General features: G+C 49.4%; 1 protein-coding gene across 1 annotated transcript; it reads left to right on the top strand.

The window, feature by feature from the left end:
• Positions 1-2,041: 2,041 nt before the first annotated feature.
• On the top strand, positions 2,042-22,922 carry ISX (intestine specific homeobox; the record flags this gene model as incomplete). The annotated part of the gene is given in 6 exon segments (XM_081250249.1): positions 2,042-2,249; positions 15,495-15,646; positions 18,074-18,187; positions 19,024-19,212; positions 19,214-19,310; positions 22,867-22,922. Coding segments are annotated over 6 exon segments (801 nt in total). The 5' UTR covers positions 2,042-2,056.
• Positions 22,923-23,108: the final 186 nt, after the last annotated feature.

Genomic DNA, 23,108 nt, shown 5'->3' with positions numbered 1-23,108 from the left:
CCCTGTGCACCAACCCAGCTGGGCTACTTTCCTCCTGGCCCAGACGAGAAGTCCCCTGCCCAGCATCTAGACAAGGCCTTATGACTCATTCTGGTCACAGAATATGAACAGAAGTCGCTTAACCGCTTCCACTGCTGACTCATTACCATTCCCTCCTCTGCTCTCTCCACTTCCCTGGAAATCCTGAAGCCCACAGTTGGAGGACGGGTAGCATCACAGTCTGGAAGGAGCCTGGGTTCCCAAAGGGATGTTCAACTACACTGACTGTGACATGAGTAAGCAGTGAAGCTCCCAAGATCTGAGCGTTTACCTGTGACTGCAGCGGTCGGTGGCAGTCTCCCCGAGCTAGACCAGACCACCTGAGCCTTCCCAGGGCCACGGCTCCTAAAACAGGACAGATGCTCTTTGCTCTGACTCGCCCTCCTCAGGGAGTAAGGATCAGCCTTCCCCTTCCCCCTCCCTCCGAGAGAAGGTCTGGATTCTAATGCCCCCATTCATGCTCCCAGTCTCTCCCAGGGTATCAGTCACCCTCATGCAGATGGCACCTTGTGGCCAGCCTGGCACCCTGGAGCTCCCCAAAGACCTGCTTAGATGAGACTGTGCCGTGGTCTGGGCCTCAGTTTCCCCACACACCCCATAAGGACCTCAGGAGACCCCTCTCGCTCTGATATTTTCCCAGGAAAGCACATCTTAGAGGGACTGCCCTCGGCCAACACCAAGCAGACCACACCCTGGCCCAGCCTCCAGCCTACGTGTGACCCATAAATTCTCCCTGTTGAGTAAACACATTTTATGGGGCCTGGGGACACATCCTGGCCATGCTGTTCCCACCTTCCCTTGTCCTGCTCCGGCCTGGCCAGATCCCCAGCACACACCTCCCAGGGACCCCCAATCCCCATCCTTCAGTTTCCCTCTGCTTCTTACCCCTTTCCCCCAACACCTGCATCCCCGGCTGTAAAGAGGGTGGAGAGTTTCCTCTCTTATCAGCCGTTTTCTCCTCCTCCCTGGTTACACAGTAATTGGGAACAGAACTCGTGGCAAGGACGGGTCGGTGCCTATCAGCTCCCAGGGGACAGTTTCCTGGACAAAGAGAAAGTGCCCCTTCAGTGCAGTCTCAGGAGGCAAGTAAGAGGCATGCAAATAGGAGGGGGGGCAGAAAGGACCCCAAAAGGAAGGGAGAGGCACCCCAGGCCAGGAGCCTATGGAGAGGCTTGTGCAGTGAAGTCAGGGAGAGAACGGAAAAAAGCGATGGTCAGACCAGAGACGCCAGGGGAGATTCAGACACCAGTGCTCAGCACAGCCCCGTCACAGAGAGCCAGCCTGGCAGTGGTGACCCAGTGACCCCCTTCCAAAGCCTCCATCTGCAGGGCAGCCAAAGCACGGGTACTCTGTAAGGTCTACTCTGGAGTCTGGGAGCAGCGGAAGCAAGAGAAACCCAGGAGGGTTTCTGGGAGCGCTCCTCCAGCTGCACTGTGGCCCAGGACTGAGCCGGGCACCTGGGGCCCGCCGGTGGCACTCCAGCCTTCCAGAGGCCTGGCTGGAGCCAGCAGAAAGGGCCACCAGCCAGAGAAAGGGCAAAGGTGGACACCCTACCTCCAGATCTCCCTGGGGCAGGCTCCCTCCTCCTTCCAGCTCTTTGCCGTGATCCCCACTTTCTGTGACCTCGGGGTCCCCGGCCTACGCTGGGGATTGTGAAGGTGACCAGCCCGGAGGAGACTCGCTGCAGTAGGACTGAACCCAATTTGGCAATGGTGACTCCCTCGACGTGGAGCTGGCGAGGGCTCTGAGCCCCTGGGCACAGGGTTCAGCCCCTTCCAGTGTTCCCGACGTGACCTGCCTCCTTGATCCCAGGGTGTTTTAAGGTGACCCACGGAAGTCCCCATGGAGACATAACCCTGCTTGGATAATCCCACATGAGGATCCACCTCTGCTCACCCTCTTGATTCCAGGAGCTTCGGGAAAGGAAGGACGCCACCCTCCACTGGCATAGGCCCCTCTGCCCCCCTTGCAGCTGCCCGTGGAGGGTGCCAAGGCGGGCCCGGCTCTCCATGGGGGGATGGAGAGGAAGAGCTCGGGGGGCTGTGAGGCCCCAAAGAAGCGTGGCCTGTCCTTCTCCATCGAGGAGATCTTAAAGAGGCCGGCTGAGAGGAGTGATGCAGTCAGGCCAGAAGGGGCAGGTGGAGAGGGCACCGGGCAAGCAACAGCTGCAGACTCCGGGCCGGAGAGACCCCCGCACGACCAGCCCCAGGGTAAGTGTCTTCTGGCCATTTCTCATCTGTTCCTGGGTCTCCAAGACCCAGCTGCACTCAGGCAGAGAGAAAGCTGCTCCATATCAACAGAAGAGAAGCCTTCAAAATTCAAAGAGATGTTAGACACTGGGCTGTTAACCTTAAATACTTTTCTACCCAGCTGGGGACTGTGGCTGTTCCAGTGTGGGCCAAGGCTCAGTTCACTGCAGGATGCAGGGACCTGGGGCTCGTTCCTGTAACCAGGCCACAGCTGAGAGTTATCATTTATTTATTCAGCATTTACAATGTGGTCGGCACTGCCCCGGAGGCTGTGCATGTCTCTTCTTTAACTTCAGTAGAAAAGCATAATTATCATAACTTGACAGATGTGGAAATTCATCTGTAAAGAGAAGACGTGGGTGATGCCCCCAAGTCACAAAGCAGAGGACCCGAGACCCAGCCGCCCCCAAACACCTGCTCGGTCTGTCGTGTTCTTTCCCTTCGTAAGCAGAGTTCAGCCTGCACAGCCTCTAGTGGCTGAAGCTCTGCCCCGGATCTGCCCACCCTGATCACACCCCAAGCCAGTGCCCACCCCAGGGCTTGCCCCGAAATAACAATGACCAGATCCCAGGTCCCTGCTTGAGAGCCAGCTTGAGGAGGGCTGGAGGAGGGCACATACACACTAAGAGTCAGGAGTCAGCAGTCAGTGTCACCTGTGCCCCGGCCTGCTGAGCCACCTTGGCAAAGTGCCTTTCCACTCTGGCCTCAGCTTCATCCTCGGTGAGACGGCTGAGTGATGGAGGAAATGGAGCTGGCGACGTCTCGAGGGTCCACTGGAGTCTGATAGGAGATGAGCCTGGACTATCTCACAAAAGGGTCCCAGTCCTCTTTCCTTTCCACCCCTTTAATCCAAGGAAAGGAAGCCCAGGGGGGCCCGTGATGTCTTCTCCTACCAAGCACGGAGCTCCAATCCCTCTACCAAGTCAAGTCTCCCAAGATGGGGATTGTGCTCAGAGGCGGGCCAAGGGAAAGACCCTGGCGGGCGACACGTCCCCGGGGAGCTGGCAGCTTTCCCAGCAGCTCAGCCTATCAATAGGAAAGGGCCCCAGCTTAATTTTGAGAAGTTCATTAATACCCTCCAGTGAATTGAATGAGCAATGAGCATTCACAGAAACCATTCTTCTAAGGGTCTAACCAGAGCCTCTCCTGCTGCAGCTACATAAAATCCATGTCTGTCTTCTCTGCTGTGGAGAGAGAGAGATCTTATTTCCCCTCCCCGAGCAGCTTCCCTTCTCCTAGCCTGACATTGGCTGATGGCAAAAAGGAGGCCAGTCCTTCTAAACCTCCCCTGAAGCTGCCGGCATGTTTCATGCCAGCTATCCCGCTGGACCCAGAGGAGACCCCCAGTGAGCGCTTACGAAAATAGCAGTCATAAGATCGGACGGTGCTCCACGGCTCTCATGGCAGTCTCACGGCCGTTGTTCTATCCATTTGTCACAATTGTGAGCCCTACCTTAGAGCTGATGAAACCAAGAAGACAAAGCACCTGCAAAAGCTGCAGAGTAGGTAGCATTAGAACTGAACCCTGGTGGTCTGAGACCATCCAGTCTAGAGTATTCCTGAATATGGTCTAAATCCATCCATCTCCCCGCTGGGCTGGAATTCAGCATGTCCAAGACTCGTAAGGGTCGCCATGGTGGTTTTCAAGATGACTTTGAGGGGCCGGCAGACAAAGATTTTTTTTTTAACTTCTTTATTGGAGTATAATTGCTTTACAGTCGTGTGTTAGTTTCTGCTTTAGAACAAAGTGAATCACCTATACATATATATATATAACCCCATATCCCCACTCTCTGTGTCTGCCTCCCACCCTCCCTATCCCACCCCTCTAGGTGGTCACAGAGCACCGAGCTGATCTCCCTGTGCTATGCAGCTGCCTCCCACTAACTATCTATTTTACGTTTGGTAGCGTACATATGTCCATGCCACTCTCTCACTTTGTCCCAGCTTACCCTTCCCCCTCCCCGTGTCCTCAAGTCCATTCTCTACATCTGCGTCTTTATTCCTGTCTACAAAGATTATTTATGTCGATCGTTCTGTAATGATTTCTACACTAACCTTCTATTTATGACACATGATACCATTTGCCCATTTATGGTCATGATGTGAGGTGTTCTTTTAAAATAAATGTATTTATTGAGGTAAAACAAAAAGAAGTCTGTTTAAATGTGAAGTAAATAATAATGCAGGTGAGATGTCAGCATGTTCGACACTATAAAGGTAACTTTGCACAAACTGCAAAGAGCTGGAGGCTGTGAGCTGCTAGGCTGGGCGGGGAGGGCAGGAAGCTGGGATTCCAGAAACCTGGCCTCTAAGACCTGGTCTGGCACCGACGCACTGGAGGACCTCAGGCAAGCCGCTCCCCTGGCTGGGCCTTCGTTTCCTCATCTGGAACACGAAAGAGCAGAGCTAGAAAATTCCTAAGGGCCCTCCCCGCTCCGACATGCCATGACCAATTCCACAACAAGCTGCTTGCGCAAAAGCCTCGGTAGTGTCACTTGTGGGCATTTTCCATGGCAGAAGCTTCCTCCCTGCAGAGGGGTGTCTGTGCCAGGCAGGGCAGGACCTACTCACCACCTCCACCTCTCACTGCCCCTTAGGAAGCCCCACCCCCGTCAGTGCTGGTGGCCCAGCTGATGCCTCTCCACCTCTGTCCTGTTCCCCACCAAACACACACACACACACACACACACACAGAGCATGCAGGAGCCCTCAGGGAATGGGCAACAGGACAGAAGAGGTGCCTCCAGGGCCCTCCCCTGTCCCAATAATAACAACAGAGGAATAAACTCCTCTTTGTCTCCACTTAAAGGGCTTCACAGAGGGGCTCCTGGAGGTTGACTGGAAAGCGTTACCTCAGGATCCCAATCCCCTAGGGAGCTTGTGAAGAGGCAGCATTCTAGGCCTGGCACCTAAGACTCTGCCTCTAGTCTAGGGTGGAGGCCAGGAATCTATTCTAGCAAGCTCTCCCAAGTGAGTCTGACGCAGGTGGTCCGAGGACCATTTTTTTGAGGAGGCTGAAGTCCAGAGAGGCAAACTGGCTTGTTCGGTGCTACAGAGCAATACGTGCCAGGTCCGGGGCCAGGTCAGCGACCCAGACCAAGGCCAGTGCTGGGCCTCCCTCATTTCTCATGGCAGGGACCAAGGTCCCTCCCCACAGCTTCCCACTCTCACAGGGACCCTCATAATCTAAGGCTTGGACCTTCCCCAGCCTCAGTGGAAAAATCCAGGAGGGTCTCCCAATTTGAAGGGATTCTAAGCCCAGCTGCCTGCTCACTCCTCCTGAGAGAGGAAAGCCCCCCAGAGTTTGGGGGTCCTCAAAGTCCAGGGAGACCCAGTCAGGAGGAAGTCACTTTGTACTGGAGGATCAGACCCTGGAAAGAAAGAGATCATCTCTGCACCTGTCCCACTGATGACCCTCTGCAGGGAAATTGCAAGTCCCGGGGGGCAAAGGGGAGAGGAAGATGGGCAAAGAAGGGACCACTTCAGTGGGTAAACCAGTGTGGATCTTCTGGCCTGGGAGGGACACAGATATCTTCCCTTGTCCATTCATGGGCCATTCAGTCCCTCAGTGAATCACTGCTGAGTGCTTACTCTGGGCCAGGCTGCAGGCTGGGGAGGCAAAGGTGAATAAAACCAGAAGTAGTGGGGCTTCCCTGGTGCCGCAGTGGTTGAGAGTCCGCCTGCCGATTCAGGGGACGCCGGTTCGTGCCCCAGTCCGGGAAGATCCCACATGCCGCGGAGCGGCTGGGCCCGTGAGCCATGGCCGCTGAGCCTGCGTGTCCGGAGCCTGTGCTCCGCAATGGGAGAGGCCGCGACAGTGAGAGGCCCGTGTACCACACACACACACAAAAGATCCTTAGCCTAATCATCTCTGCAAAGACCCTATTTCCACATAAGGTCACGTTCACAGGGACCAGGGGTTAGAACTTAGGCATTTCTTCTTGAGGGGAACACAATTCAACCCCCTCCCCCTTTCCTCACTTCTTCGTCCCCCTCATTTTCCTCTTTCCCCCCTCTCTTCCCTGTCTCCTTCCTCTTTTTTTTCTCTTCTCCTCCTCCTCTCCCTCCTTCCCCTGCACTTCCTCCTCAGCCCCCAGCTGCCTAGAACTAAAGGCAGTGGCTCTGCTCTGCTCTGGGTCCTGGGAGAGGGAGCCCTGGCTCAGGGCTGGGGCCAGGCCTTCCTCTCGCTGTTCCTCATCTTCTCTCACACTCTTCCATGCTGGGGTGATGGTTTCTTATTCCTTATGACTCCTCATAGGTCACTTTCGGTCTCCATATATAGAACTCTCAAAGTTCCTTTTTTCCTTTCTTTTCATCAATGCTGTTGCTACAGAGGTTTACTCTTCCAAATACTCCTTGTACTGTGGCAGTTGGTAATCATTTTTTGTCCAGAAATGGTTCTTCTCCTGTTTACAGGGCCTGGGGGTTTGGATACCTCTAATCTGGGTACTCTGCATCCCTGCACTTGGGCTGGCCTTCTGTATGTATTTTCACAGAGATAAGAGCTAGTTAACTTCCTCCTCAGTTCTCGGCAGGAAGGTTAACTGAATGAATATGGATTCCCGCATTGAATAGAAACAAGTTCTGTGACACTTCCTGTGTCACATCAGGAAACACCCTCTAGCTTCACAGCTTGTGTTGTCTGTCTGTTCCCCTGCATTGTCACAAGTATAGAATGGAAAGGAATAAGGGCAGGAGGGAAGCAAACACACACACAGACACACAGACACACACACACACACACAACCTCTCAGCGAGGAAAACAGTTGTAACTGTTGAAATATGATGGCACCTTGAAAGCACATGTAATCAGCCCATGTTCCAGTACCCTGTGCCCAAATCCAAGCACACCGTCCTGAGAGCCACACTGTAACAACACAGAGAAACATACAAACCTGACAAAGTGCTTTGAGAACACAAAGGAGACAGCAACAAACTCTGCTTGAAGGAAGGCTTCAGAAGGAGGTGGCGTCTGAGATAGCAGTCAGGCAGAGGAGGGGAGAGAGCACGCCAGGCAGAGGGAAGCAGGTGAAGCAGCCCAGAGGAATAAAAAGGAATATTCCTTTTGAGAAACAAAGAAACTCAGGGTGGCTGGAGTTGAGAAATCATGGACCAATGTCAGCGGAGATGAGAGGCATGAGGTAGGCTGAGGTCACGTGTGCCAAGCCAAGCACCTTGGCCTTTATCTATGTCCATCAGCATCTTTAAAACCTACGTTTGGGGAATTTCAGGCTTCCGCTGAGATGCACAGTCAGAGAGACCGTGGATGAATGGGGGACGGAGCAGGCTACACTCTGGTGCCCTCACAAGGTGTCAAGAGAGGAGCCCTCCTGCTATTTGTTTTGTAGCTTTCCCGCACAAAATCCTTTAAACAAAAGTACAACTTCTATTTTAAAAAGACAAAAAATATGAAAATGAAAAGTGTGGTAGAGTATGAGGGGACATATATGCTGAGAGCCATATATAAAAAATACTATGAAAGGAAGACCGTACATGTGGAAAATAACCATCTTCACACTGCTGAGGGGCGGATGGGCACTGACCCAGTCACCCCTGGGAACAGGGCGCAAGTCCGTGGCTGGTGAGCTTTCCAATGGTCTCTCAGCTGTTTCTTTTAGCAATTTCTTTATCCTCATCTCTTTCCACTCTAGCTGTATTCTCTGGGTTGTTGTTTATTTATACAAGTAATCCACGTTTATTATAGAAAAATTAAAAATACAGATAAACAGAAAGAAGATAAAAGAAAATGTAGCTATAACTTTACCATCTCCTATCCAGTAGTAAGTACCATTAACACTTTGATACATGGATACCTAAAGATTGAGAGAGATTTTTTTGTACAAATATGGAGGCTGGTTACTTGCACACTGAAATTTAGCACTCTTTACTTATAGATTTAAAAAAAAATCTGTTGTGTTTCCTCATGCAGATTCACAACAGACCTTGGAGAGAAGGAAATCCTTGACTGATTTGGGTTTTGATGGATGAGTAAGAGTTTACTAGGCAAAGGAGGAGGACAGGCTTGCAGATGTAGGGGGTAGTGAGAGCAAGTCCCTGGAGGATAAAAAGGCATGGCCGATTTGGGGAATCTAGAAGCCATCAGGTGGCGCAGAAATAATGGAAGTGATGATCGGGCAGAAAGCAGATGACCCTGGAAAGCGGGGGAGCCTGAAGAGCTTGAATGCTGGGCCAAGGAGTGTGCCTTGCACGCTGTGGGCACAGGGAACTGTAGAAGTCCGGGACCACACCCCGAGGGAAGAGGCCAGAGCATCTCTGCCCTGGGAGGCGCCTCCCTGCACCCCACCTGTCCTGTTCAGGTGTCCTCAGCCTGCAGGAGGGCCCCAAAAGGGAGCCTGGATCTCCATCCTGCCCAACCCGCTGCCTTGGGAAGACAAGGACAAGGCCCGTTTCCGGAGTCTCAGTCCAGCGGCAAAGCCCCCGTGGCCTTAGCTGAGCGGCCAAGGCCAATTAGCAGACCGCAGAGAAGGAGCAATCAGGGGAGGGAGCCATGCACGGAAAAACATCAGTTTATAATTAGGTGGCCTAATCACCTGTGTAAATGGTGTATTTGTTATGATCAATGTGCTAAACGTCTCAGGTTTAATTAAGTTCTGCTGACTCGCTCTCTTTGAAGACCCACTGCAGTGGGATTCACAGCTCCAACAATTAATAACCGGGTGAAGAGCAACTTGAAGGGGGCAAGTTCCTACCCCCTTCCTACCCCGCCTCCCCGCCCTCCCCCGGGTGCCCTTGGATGGGGCTCCACACTCCCCATCGTCCTCTCTGAGCCGGGGTCCAGAACATCCCAGCCCTTCCCCATGATTAAGAATCATCCCACAGGTTTCCCTGGTGGCGCAGTGGTTGAGAGTCCGCCTGCCGATGCAGGGGACATGGGTTTGTGCCCTGGTTCGGGAAGATCCCACATGCCGCGGAGCGGCTAGGCCCATGAGCCATGGCCACTAAGCCTGTGCATCCGGAGCCTGTGCTCCGCAACGGGAGAGACCACAACAGTGAGAGGCCCGCGTACCGCAAAAAAAAAAAAAAAAAAAAAAAAAGAATCATCCCATGCAGTGGGTGCTCCATCCATGAACTGGTACTTCCAGCTTCCTGTTTAATGAGGTTCCTTCTGGTTCCAAAATTCTACCTGCAAAGTCCTGTGTTCTGCCTTCTCTGTTCCACATTCCATTTATGCTGTTCTGCCTTCCCTCATCTGCTTCATCTCTCTCATCACCTACTGTGGTCTGTAACCCAAGCATCAGGCTTCCTGGCCCCCTCACTCCTTTCCTAGAGCAGCCTCCTCCCGCATTTGATGGGAAAACTGAAGTGTTGACCTTCATACTTCCTGAGCCAACCCCTCAGATTCTGCTCTCCCCCATCCTCCCTGCCCTGTGGACCATGGGCAGGTCATTCTGCTCTGAGTCACCAACCGGAGCTCCAGGGCACCATCCTCTCCACTGGACATTTTCCTTCTCCCCAGTCACCAGCAGAGAGATGGGCCTGGGCCAGTCTTCCCTTCCTCTCACTTTCCCTGTACTTCCAGTTTTCCCAACACCATCAAAGTCAGCTCTATGACTGATGGATACTCTCCTTCCTAGACATATGTGGCAATTAGAGGAAACTGCCAACACAAGAAGAGACTTAAAGTGAGACCCAGAATATGACTTTTTCAAGAACCCAATGAGAAAACCAGTAAGGTAGCACTATCCAATAGAACTTTCTCTGATAATGGAAATGTTCTATATCTGTGCTGTCCAATATGGTAGCCACTGGCCACATGTGGCTATTGACCTATGGCTAGTGTGACTAAGGAACTGTATTTTTTATTTTATTTTAACAGCCATAGGTAGATAGTGGCTACCATATTGAACAAGGCAGACCTAAGGAGTTAAACTTTTAACAAGGTCCAGCCTTAGATCCTAACCTTGTTTCCCTAGCTCCAGGTTCAAGTCTGTCTCCCAAAATGGCTCTTCTGGTGGGGTGTCACTAGTCATATTTCAGGGACCCCCACTCACTGGGGGTGATCTCAACTCCAGGACCCCTCTCCCTACCACTCCTTTTTATAGTTTTCCAAGTTAGGGATATTCAGTCTCAAATAACATCCCAAGAAGAGTTGTATGGGGACAATCAGTGTTTGACTATTGACATCCCAAGAACCCATGCTCAGTCTTAGGGGAGGGGCTTTGGCCCTTGAGTCCTGCAGCCCGGTCCACTTGGGGCTCAGCCTCCATCTCGCCAACCATGTGAATTTTAGACACCCCTCTTTCTTCACAGGAGAAGTCACTACAGCTCTTGGGCACATACACATAGATCCCATCACCATCATTATCATCATCTCTCAAGAATAAACATTTATCCTGAGAATGTATAGTTCAAAGCTAATGAGAATAATATTTTTCTTACTGGCCCATAACTTGCCAAGCAGCCCCTCCCCAATTATTTTGCAGGGTAGGGTTCAGATCTTTTCCTCTTCACCTTATCTCCAAATTATGCCCTTCTGGTCCTACAGGAAATACGGGAAAGCCATATATATCTTAATAGCTGCTCCCTTAATTACACAAATGGAAACTTGAAATAATCATTTTATTAAGGAATCTATACTTAGTCATGAGCCCTTGTTTGCCTAACTTTCCTTCTGGGGAAAAAGGAAGAGATAGCTTATTTCTTTTACAATCTACATTCTGTTTCTAATCCTCCGTTCTCCACATTGCTTACTTTCCTGTATTCCAGTTCAGCACCCTACGGTTTCTGTTCAGTATCCTCTATTCCAAAGCTCTGTACTCCCAGAAGAATCCCAGATCCATGCTGTCCTTGACCTCAGTTTGCCCGTCCAACCTGGAATCTTCCATTCTGTGAAATTTTTTTTGCAATTTTCTATAGAACTGCACTGTATCACTAATATCATCTAAAATGCTGACCTCATGAATGAATGAATGAATGAATGAATGAGATACTTTCAGCATGGCTTGCCATTTCTCTCTACATCAGTCCTGGCTGGCTTTGGCTCTATCCCTTAAATACACCACCAGCTCTAAACATAGAATAAATATCTCTTTTTTTTAATTTAAAAAGTAGGGTGGACTTGAAGAGGAAAAAGGGGATAGAGAAGGAGAGAAATCAGATCACATCAGCTGGTTCACAATCCAACAGCTTACTCTAGGGGGTAATCATGTTTGAAACATCACTGTCCGGGACTCCCAAGAAGCTTCCAAGAGTCAGAAAAATGAGTAAAAGTACTTAGAGGGAAAAAAAAAAATGGACTAACAAAAATGAGGGGTAGTCAGGAGGGTGAGACCAAAGGCAGACTATGAAATGCACTTGTTGATTCTCAGAGATGCAGGAGCAATTCAGCCGGGAGAGTTATCCTCAGCAGAAATCTCTCCTCTCTGGCCCTCTCCTTTCACCCACCAGGCAAGCCCAAGGCCAGGCCTTTTAAGCCATTCAGCCTCCAACTGAAGAGAAAAAGAATTACAGAATGTCAGGGCCTTAGCGATTTGATCATTCAAACCCTCTCTCCTCCCCCATTTCTAGAGATGTGGAGACTGAGGCCCAGAGAGTAAATAAAACATGGCCCAAGCTGTAGACTGGAGCCAGGAACAGAGCTCAGGGCTTCTGATATCCAGCTTAGTGGGTTTTCTACTGTCCAATGATAGCAGGATGGATAATAAGCACACACACACACAAAAGTTAATTGATCTCTTCAGCTGTTAAACCATCATGAGTGAAATCCATTTTTCACTGTGTCTACTCCAGCTCATAGTTTGCGGTGGTTTTACCTGTTTTGGGGGGAAAAAGAAAGTGGACTGAGTGGAAGTAAGGAGACCTCAACAACAGTTTAGATCCCCACCCCTCCTTTCCAGCTAATTCTGCTCTCTCCTGACCTGTGACATCTGACAGTGCAGAAGAGTCCAGACAAATCATTCTGCGTTGTTTCTTGTGACAGTGTCTTATCTGCCGAATGGGTTGAGAACAGAGCCTAAATTTCACCTTTATTCATTTAGAGCAAATAATTATGAAGCTCCCAATAGGTGCCAGTTACTCAGCAAGTCCAATGTATAGTCCCTGCCCTCCAGGAGCTCACAGTGGAGAGAGACACAGAGACACAGAGAGACAGAGAACAGCAGGCTTCTTTCCCCAGAGGGTTTGAGTCTCGCCAATATGCGTGAGGGATGCTAGGACAGGACGTACCTAGATTCACCATCATTTTCTGAGAGCAGACTTTTCTTACAGGAGTGAGAAAGAAATCAGGAGCCATGGTGGTCAACTAGAATGGTAGGAATTGGCCCCAAAAGGGAAGGTGATCTGTGTGTGGGGGGGGGGGGGCTACCTTTCCTACTATTCCTAAAATTGCATCATGTGGTCTTTGTTGCAAGTCAGACTAGAATTGTAACCCTGGCCTCAGAAGTCCATGGTCAGGGAGACAAACCTGCCCCACCTGGTTTGGTGCTTCCTCCAATGTTCACCGTCCCTTGGTTCCATCAGGACGTACAGCAAGGCTGGTTGAATCACCATCCTCCCTACTCTCCTAGCTTCTCTCACCCTTCTCCAGAGCAGCTTTCCAAATCCCGTCTTCATTCCTCCAGCCTCTAATCCCTCCCACCTCCTTCACTCTCTGCTGATGACCTGAGCTCCTGCTGTCCTGTCCTGAACAACACAATGCCAGGTACAGCGAGCACCTCTGACCAGCCTGCCCCACAGCCCTGCTCCATCAAGCATCCGCCAAAGCCCTCACTCTTCTTCCTCAGTTTCTCCTCCTGAGAGGCTTTAGGTATATGCTCCAGGCTGCACTCCAGACTTTTCCCCAACCTCCCTCTAGCCTTTTTTGCACCTTCTCGACATAAAAGTTCTTCTTTTCCTCACTGCCTTGACTTCATCCCAGCCACTCACACCCCATCCAATGTAATACAACATATACTTGTTGAAGTTCCTACCCAGTATCAGAGACACTGTATTTAGTGTGTTTGTGGATAACACAAAATTGTTTTTTCGCTTGGCTTTGACCATGCTAATTCGACCCAAGTAGTCTTCCTGTGGACCTCAATGACGTCCTAAATGCCAAATTTGGGACCACATGCCTCACAAATCCATGCTGGAACAAGGCAAGCTAAATATACATACACACAGGCCAAGGTCAGGGTCTAGAACTGTACCTGGTACTTAACAGGTGTTGAATAAACACACTGGTTGTTTCTTATTTTCCTTCCCCTTCATCCTCTCTAATTTAAAGTCTGTGATCACTCCCTTCTTTCCAAACCTCTCTTCCCCCACGTTTTCTATGGAATTTTGTGGGTCTGAGCTCCCTCTGTCTTAGGTAGGGTTCCCCCAAAAATAGACTGAGAGAGAGATTGGCTGGAGAGATTACATGATGTCATACTGTTAATTTGTTTTAAATCCCTGGGACCACATGAACATGGTCTCTCCAGTTGTCAACTGCAATGTTTCCTCCACATCCCAGCAAACCTCTCTGAAGATGTGCACAGTTGTTGTCTCCTCCAGTTCCCCTCCCCTTCTCTCCTCTGCCCACTGCCCCTGAGCCCTTGCTGCCCCTATTCTGTGGGAACTGCTAACATTAAGGTCCTCATGCAGCCAGGTTCAAGGACCCCCTTTCTGTCCTCACTGCAATTAATCCCGTCAGAGCATGGACACAGCTGAGCCTTCTTTCTTAAAAGAGTTTCTTCGCTAGGTGTCCATGTCACTGCACTTGTCGCCTACCACAGAGACCTGTCCTTCTTGGCCTCCCTCATTGATTTCTCCTGGGTCCCTCGTTGGCTCCTGAGCCTCTAAATGGTGGATGGAGCCGGGCTCACTCCTAGACCCTCCACTTTTCTCCTCCTGCCTAAGTGATCTCACCCACTCTCATGAGATCAAAGGCCAAATATACGCTGATGAGTCTCAAATGTGAACCTCAGTCCCGAGATCCCCTTTGAGCTCCAAACACATAAGCATCTGCCTATTTGATCATTTGCTTTGAATAGCCAACAGGCATCTCAAATTTAACACATCCAAACTGAATACCTGATTTCCCATCTCTCTCTCACAAACACCCACACCCACACCCACACACCCACACACCCACACAGGCACGCAGGCCTAGCTTCATGGGCCTGTGTGTGACCAGTGTAGTTGCACAGGGCCCTGCGCTCAGAAGGAGGCCTGACACTTCCGGGTTAAAGCTCATGGTCACCCTCTTGAAATTCTTAATGATTTTATGTTTGAATCTGTGTTTCATAAGCGCAATCCAGTGGAACCACGAAGCACGTACCAGGGGCCTGGAGCCTCAGCTCGGGCTCAGTGCCCCTCTCACCACCTCCCTGCTTCCCTGGGATGGGCTCTCAGCCACCTGTTTCCCCGCCCCTACCCAGTGACCGCTGCCTCCTCTGTCATCTGTGTTGGGGGTATTGGGGAGGGAAGGGCACGGTTGTGAGGAGGGTCAAGGTCAGGCACAGGCAGCCTGGCACCAAGTTGAAGGGTGGGCCCTGTGAGGGTCCACGCTCATGCTATTAGTATCCCTGTGCCCAAGGGAACAGGGCCTTAAGTAGCAAGTAAAAAACCACCCTGACAAGTCAAGAAAGAGAGAGGAAGAAAGGAAAAAGCTTTCTTTCTGATCCCACATTTTCCTTTTGCACTAGGATCCCACCTATGATGCAGCAACTCTGAGTGGGCATGAGACTAGTCATGTGATTGGAAACAGGCTTTCAGGGGCTGACTGCTGTGCCTTTTCTGTAAAGGGCTGGATGGTAATTATTTTAGCTTTTGCAGTCTCTGTTTCGACGACTCAACTCTGCCATATAGAGTCGCCTATGGCTGCCCAAAGCAGCCATAGACAATACATAAACCCATGGGTCAGGCTGTGTTCCAATAAAACTTTATTTCTAAAAACAAACAGTGGACCAGATGTGGCCCCCAAGCTGTGGTTTACCATTCCTTGTTACAGACAAGGGAAATTTGTTTGAAGGCATCTGAGCAGCAGAAAGGACAATCAAAGAAGTTTCTAGAAGGTTATCTTGGCCACGCTGTCCAGGATGGATGGGAGAGGGGGTTCAGCCTAGGAGCAGAGTTTCTAGGAAAGAGAACCTTGTAAAACTCCAAACCTAAGGAGCTAGAGGCCAAGTAGTGGCAACAGGGGTTGAACGGGTAGAACAAGACAGCACAAAAGCTTCACTGAGACCAAGGTCACTAACCCAACTTGGACCCTCTTCCATCCAGAGGAGAGGAAGGGCAAGCGGAGGATCCGAACCACCTTCACCACAGAGCAGCTGAATGAGCTGGAGAAGATCTTCCACTTTACCCACTACCCTGACGCCCATGTCCGCAACCAGCTGGCAGCCAGGATCAACCTCCCAGAAGCTCGGGTACAGGTACAGCCATCCCCACCCTCGGCCCCCCACCTCAATGCACTTGGGGCCATGGGTAAGGTCGCATGTATCCTGCACCCTCTGGGGCTGCCCCATCAGAAATTTTCCATTGGCTTTATCCCATGAGTACAGTTATACTGGCCAAATATCATTTTCCAGGAAATGAGGCCACTACAGTTATAAGATAGCTTCTCATCTTGGGGGATGGACATGGAGGTAGCATAGATATCTGCTTCCACTCCCTCCTTCCGCACTTGGCTGTATCTCCAGAACATCGTTCACCACACAGCCTCATTCACAAAATAGGTCTTGACAATCTAGACCAGGGCTCAACAGACTTTTTCTGCAAGGGACAAGATGCTAATTAAGTTAGGCTTTGGGGGGCCATAACGTCACTGTCACAACTATTCAACTCTACCCTTGTAGCACAAAAGCAGCCGTAGTTTACAGTATGTAACAAATGAGCATGTTCCAATAAAACTGTACTGGTGAACACTAAAATTTGAATTTTGTATCATTTGCATGTGTTACCAAATATTATTCTCGTTTAGATTTTTTTCCCAACCATTTAAAAATGTATAAACCATTCTTAGCACAACGGCTATACAAATACAGGTAGGAGGCCAGAGAAAGCCCAAGGCTCTAGTTTGCCAACCCCTGACCTAGAACACATGGGCATCACTTTGGAGGCAGCACAGAGAGGTGGCAAGGACCCTCCATGGTCAGAGACCTAATCTGTAATCTGTCATTTTTTCCCTGCTTGTGTCTATGGCTTCCTCTGTGGTTAGAGATACAGTAGCCCCTTGTCACTCACTAGGGGTATGCCTCGCCCTCTGCATATCCCCAGTCCTGCAAGAACCACTCTAGCAAATCCAATTGTTGCATGTTGGCACTCTCTCTAAAACAGTTTTCTAAATCACTCTTCATTTTTTTTAACAAATATGATGGGGGAACTATACTCAATATCTTTTTTTTATAATTTCACTTTTAATGAATAAACAAAAAAGCAATCCTTGAAAAACAGAATATAATTTTTAAAATTTTATATTGGAGGATATTTGATCTACAATGTTGTGTTAGTTTCAGGTGTACAGCAAAGTGATTTACTTATACATAAACATATATCTATTCTTTTTTCAGATTCTTTTCCCATATAGGTTATTACAGAGTATTGAGTAGAGTTCCCTGCGCTACACAGTAGGCCCTTGTTGATTATCTATTTTATACATAGTAGTGTGTATATGTTAATCACAACCTCCTAATTTATCCCTCCCCCATCCACCTTTCAATATCTTTTTTTTTGCGGTATGTGGGCCTCTCACTGTTGTGGCCTCTCCCGTTGCGGAGCACAGGCTCCGGACGCACAGGCCCAGCGGCCATGGCTCACGGGCCCAGCCGCTCTGTGGCATGTGGAATCTTCCCAGACCGGGGCACGAACCCGTTTCCCCTGCATCGGCAGGCGGACTCTCAACCACTGAGCCACCAGGGAAGCCCCACCTTTCAATATCTTATAACCTATAATGGACGAGAACGTTAAAAAAGAATATATATATTTATTTGTATATATATATAACTGAATCACTTTGCTGTACATCTGAAACTAACACAACATTGTAAATCAACTATATTTCAATAAAAATTTTTTAAAAATATGATGGACTCATTCGAATTCAAAATCTGCTCCAGGGTCCATGTCAACATTCCACCCTTCATTTCACTGGAACCTACTCTTCTGGTGAACGACAGCCCCTGTCTGGACTTCTTCCCTTTTTCTTCCTATTTGAAACCAGTCACCAGCTAGGTGGGTAGCATCTGCATCTAGTGTAAAGCCCAGAATTCAGCACCTGCCTCGGCAGAATGACCAAGTGCAGATGGCAGCTTGTCATGGATAATCAGGGCACTTGTGAACACAGGGAACCGCCAACATTCAACCAACCTATAGATGCCACGGGGCCCAAAGGGGTTGCAAACCAGTGGCCCACCAGCAGGAAAGAACCCAGACGGGTTTTATTTGAACTGCACGGTATCTTAAATCTCAGCGCTTTCACATAAAACTCAAGATTTCTGCCTTAGAATTTGGATGAGCTTGCAACGCTGGCCTCACATTTCCACATGGTGACTGTTGGCTAAAGCTGAGAAACTGCCCACTTTAGCCACTGTTCACCGCAGACCCCACCACTCCCAGTTACATGGCACCCATCTGCTTCACCCCCTCCCATGAGCCCACACCCCTGCAGGTATTGAAGGTTGTGATCCCGGGTCCCCTCTCTCAAGGCAGATCAGATCCAAAGAAATCCTGGATGCCCTGGAGCTTCCTAAACTGTAAGGGTTGGTCCCTTGGAAGGTGCCGTCATTATGCATTTTGAGGGGAGGAACAAGATGGAGAAAATCCCTTTTGCTTATCTCCATCCTCTCTCGCCTTCATCTCAGATTTGGTTCCAGAATCAGCGAGCCAAGTGGCGGAAGCAGAAGACCAGCAGCCTTGGGGCTTCGCCGCAGCCGAGCGAGGCCGACTTGGCCCCGCCCACAAACCCGGACGTGGTCGTGAGTGGCTGAGGCGGAGGGCGGGGGGGCGGTCGCGGGCGGGAAAGGGGGTGTGGCTGGGGACCTTCGGAGCTCTGTCTACAGTAAAAAGTGCACCGGCAATTCTTTTAGAAAGCTAGTAGGCACGGATGCTCGGGAAGTCGCTGCCTCTGTCCCCGTGTCCTCCTCCACTGAGTGACAATCACACTCCTCTCCCTCCTCTGGGGACCCACGTGTATTGCTTATGCAAAACTTCCCAGTTTATGGAGCAGGATCACAGAGTAAAGGGCGGTGCGTGGAGGTCGAGCGCACTGGCTGGGGAGTCAGGCGGCCCCGGTTCGAATCCCAGCCCTGCACTTAGCAGCAGTGTGGCCTGGAATAGTCACTGTGCCCCTCAGAGGACAGTCATAGATTTGATGAGGATGAAACGACGGCTCATCACCTAGGAAATGCTCCCTAAGGATTAGCTGTCCACTGAGTCAACACAGATTTGGAACGTGTACCAGATGCCAAACAGAGGGACGGCAGCAGTACACAGAATAGACACTCCTATGGGTAACGGTGTGTACAAAGCCATGAGTGACCCTATGAGGTAAGATTTTTAATTTATCCATTTTCTGCTGATGCAGAAACTCGACTCTGAGAAGCAAAGTGACTTTTCCACAACAAACAGTTGCTGTAAATGCCGGGATGGGGACGAGGTTTCCTGACCCCCCTGGGCACACACTTCTCCCCAAGTTGGTGCCCCGACCCACTCCGAGCTGCCCGAGAGTAACGGGGAAAGGTTGGGAAGCCGAGGGACAGCCCAGGGTAAAGCTCAGGGCTCACTTCTCTCTCCTGGCCTCTCCTTGTGACAGGGCCCCATGCTGCTGCACCCTGCACGGCCCAGGCTGGCTCCTCCCACAGGTTGCTATCCACCGGCTCAAGGTCAGCTGGCCTCTGCCTGGCTCCCCACCCGGATCGCCCTCCTCCCATGCCACCCATGGGAGACACAGCCTCTCCCGGGTCCTCTCATCATCCAGCATACCTGCATCCCTGCACTTTGCTTTTTTTGCACCTCCGCACCCCAAATGGGGCAACATCTGTACCACTTCCACACAGGGACCAGACATCCTCTCCTTAGTGGAGCTGCTCTCTTCTCCAGGTGAAGGCAGGTGGCGGGAAGGTGCCCAGGTCTCTGGGGGAATCAATCTCACGAGCCAAAGACAACCCACAGCCCAGGAAGCCACCCTGAGCTTGTCCCTTGGAAGGTTGCATCGGACTCAGCAGCAAGGTGACCAATAAAGGAAGCTCTCATCTCTCCTGGCCAGTGTCACCCTCCTGCTTCAGGCGACAGACACTGTGTGAGGTCTCAGGATGATCTCTGGAAGGAAGAGGTCGTCCTCTTGCACCTGTGCTTCCTCTAATTTGCTGTGTGACCTCCAGCCAGTCACTCACCTGCTCTGGGCCTCATTTGTAACACAGGCAGTTGGACAAGGTGACTTCTGAGGGTCCTTCTGGCCCTTACTTTGGTGAGATGAACTATGGTGAGAACAGAGGCACAGAGGAGACTAAGGAGAGGTTTGTTCATTCATTCATAAACGCTCACCTACTGAGCGCTTCATAAATGGAACTGGATATTGACATGAACAGCTGAGGCTCTGTGCCCTGAAGCTCAGTCCAGGTTGGTGGAAGGAATGGTACTGACCTCCCCCTGCAAGCAGAACTTTCGCTCAATGACCTTGCAAGAGGCCCATGTCTAACACATTCTGTTTGGCTTTGATATGAATGTCCTAAAGAGGGAAGGAAATATAGAAACATTTCTTTAAAAATTTAAACAGAACTTAGTGTCTCTGGTTATTCTGCTGGCTTGGGGAGGGATGTTGTCATTTCTGGTTTGAATGAAGGGTAAGAGAGTAAGCTCTTTTCAGAGTTTAACTTCCCAGGATTTGTGCAAGGGGCCTAGTTAGAAGGCCAGCCTCACTCTGTGCTGAAAAGCCTAAGAAAGAGGGAGGGAGAGAGAAACTGGGGTGGTTGACTTTTATGGGCTAGGTAATTTCATAGGCTAATGAGTGGAAGGATTATTCCAACTACTTTGGAGAAGGGGTGGGGATTTCCAGGAATTGGGCCACTGCCCACTTTTTGGCCTTGGCAGGAGTACGCTAATGTATTACAATGAGCGTATAATGAGGCTCAAGGTCTACTGGAAGTCGAATCTTCCACCACTTTGGACCTAATTGGTTCTAACCAGTTTATGTGGTATACTCAACGGCTATCATTCTTTTAAAGGTTGTGCCCTGCCCCCTCCCCCCCTGGTTTCAGTACGATCATATAAATTTAAAATGAACACGTGCCAACGTTTTATCTAACTCACTAATTAATGGGGGAACCAGTAAGACATCGTAACAGTTCAAAGGAGAATTCAAAGAACAGTCACAAGCAGAGGCAATCAGGAATGCTGAAATGAATTACAAATAGAGACAAAAAGGGTCAATGGCCACAGGGAAGTAATCAATGGCATCTCCACCAGGCACAATTCATTTGCATTTCTATAGACAAGTATCATTTGCATTAGTACCAGTTTCCAACAATTATACAGAGTGGAAAAATAGCTCACAGACAACGAAAGGGGCAGAAATTCTGGAAGAGTGCGCTAGACAGAACAATCTTTTTATGCTTATTTCGAAGTCTCTCACAATTTTTCCTGACCTAAAAGTTACTTAATCTCTCTGGGGATACCAGGACCTACCTCAGAAGTTAGATATGAGATTATATTAGATGATATACCCAAGTGTTTTGTACTTGTAAAACACCATGATGTTAGGAAATGATTATTTATTGCCTTTCAAACTCCTCTAGAACTCAAGTTTAAAAGTCTACATCTAGAAAGTGTTTAGAAATACAGTAACATTTCTTTAATATTCATTGACATTTGATGGTTCCGTTTTTTAAAAGGCTAAACAAGACACAAAATGGGCAAAGAGCAGAAATAAGAGATTCCCAGGAAAAACATATAAATCGATACTAAACATACAAAAATAGTCTCAACCTCACCCATCATTTAAAAATGTAAGTAAAACAGTAATGCAATACATTTTTTTTTTACCTTTCAGGCTGGCAAATATTTCAAAGTGTTGGTAAGGGCTTGATGAAAGTCACTCTCATATAGAAGGAAGTATAAATTAATAAATTATTTTAGATGATAACTTCACAACTACTCATATTCTAAATGCACATCTCTTTGACTCAGTAATTGTTTTTGCAAGAACTTATCTGATAAATACACATGGATATAAATACTGTCTATAAGAATGTTCACCAAGGCTTTGTGACAGCAAACCCTGGAAACCACCAAAATAAGACACTGGTTGAGACGACTGATTATAGCATATTCATCCAGCTGTTAAAAATAATGAGAGAGACTGAAGTATACCTCATGGGAAACTGTCATTAGACACATCACTGAATGGAAAAGCCATGTTTCAGAACAATATCATGGTCTCATTTGAGTAAGAAAAAGATCAGATATCCAGATATTTAAACACATCATCAAAATGTGATGGTTTCTGCACCATAATAAATCCCACCCAAACTTAGTTGCTTGAAATAATGATTTCTTTGGCTCAGGCTTGACTGGGCTCCTGGTCTAGTTGGTGCCAACTTAGCTGATCTCGGCTGGGCTTGCTCATGTGTCTGCGGTCAGCTAGTCGGTCAGTGGCCACTGGGGGAATCTCAGGTGGCCTTACTCACAGACAGGCCCGGGTCTAGTAGGCTGTTAGCTGAGGCCACAGCGTGACTGGGCCTCAGTAGGCGTCCTCGTAGTGTGGTCACAGGATTCCAAGAGCACAAAGGCAGAAGGTACAAGGGTTCTTGAGGCTTGGCCTGAGAATTCACTTCTCGCTTCCACTGCATCCATTGGTGAAAGCAAGTCATAAGGCCAGCCCAGATTCAAGGGGTGGGAAAACAGTCCTCCTCTTGACAGGAAGAGCTACAAAGTGCATGCCATGCTTACCATCCACCATAACACCCAAATGAATTTCTCATCTAGACTTCTTCCTTGAATGCTCCTGACACCTCCACTTGACTATCTAATGTCATCTTGAGGCAGACGATAGGTGGGCCCCCGGGGCAAACAGTTGGAGTTCGTTCTCTGTGGACCAATACTCCAAGATGAAAACAGCCGGGGACAATCGAGGGAGGAGGCTGGGCCCTGCCCAGATAGAAGATAAGAGACCACATATTCCTCATTCTCAAAGTCAGGAGACCTCCCCGACTATACATGCACAGAAAAGCTCCTTGGAGGTCAAACGGGAGGGGGTGCCACCCCATAGTAAGTGAGGCTAACTACCCATAGGCCTCTTCAGTAGAATCCATCTTGGCTAAGAGATGCACGCACACACGGGACGATCCTAAGATGTACCAAATACGGACTCTGAACCAGGCAAATCGAAATGACTGGCCAAAGAAAACCCAGAAGAAATGCCCCAATTAAGTGATTTAAACTACCACGAGAGCGCAACTCTCTCCCTCTCTGAGTCCCGCCCGTGTGTCTATCCCCACATACTGTACTCTGTTTTCTTCTAATAAACACTTTACTTGTTTCACTACTTTCCATCTTTGTGGGAATTCTTTTCTGCAAAGCCGAAGGGCCAGGGCCTTGTCACTGGCCACTGGTCGAGTGGCTAGCATTTGGCGCTCTCACCGCTGTGACCCGACCTCAGTCTCTGGCTGGGAACCGAAACCCGGCTTCAAGCTGCTGCAGGCAGCGGCCACCTGACTCTCAAACTTAACATAACACGTCTAAAAAAAAACTCTATTCACTCCCCACCCCAAACCTGCTTCTTTCTCAGCCTTTCTCCTCAGCACATGGCAACACCTTTCTTCCAGTTGCTCAGGCTCAGATCTTTACAGCAATTTTGATGACTATCTTTTCTTTATAAATATATATATTTTAATTGAAGTA

Source organism: Mesoplodon bidens, assembly GCF_964165515.1.
Source record: "Mesoplodon bidens genome assembly, chromosome: 11".
Taxonomy (NCBI): domain Eukaryota; kingdom Metazoa; phylum Chordata; class Mammalia; order Artiodactyla; family Ziphiidae; genus Mesoplodon; species Mesoplodon bidens.
This window is presented reverse-complemented; position numbering and strand designations above follow the sequence as displayed.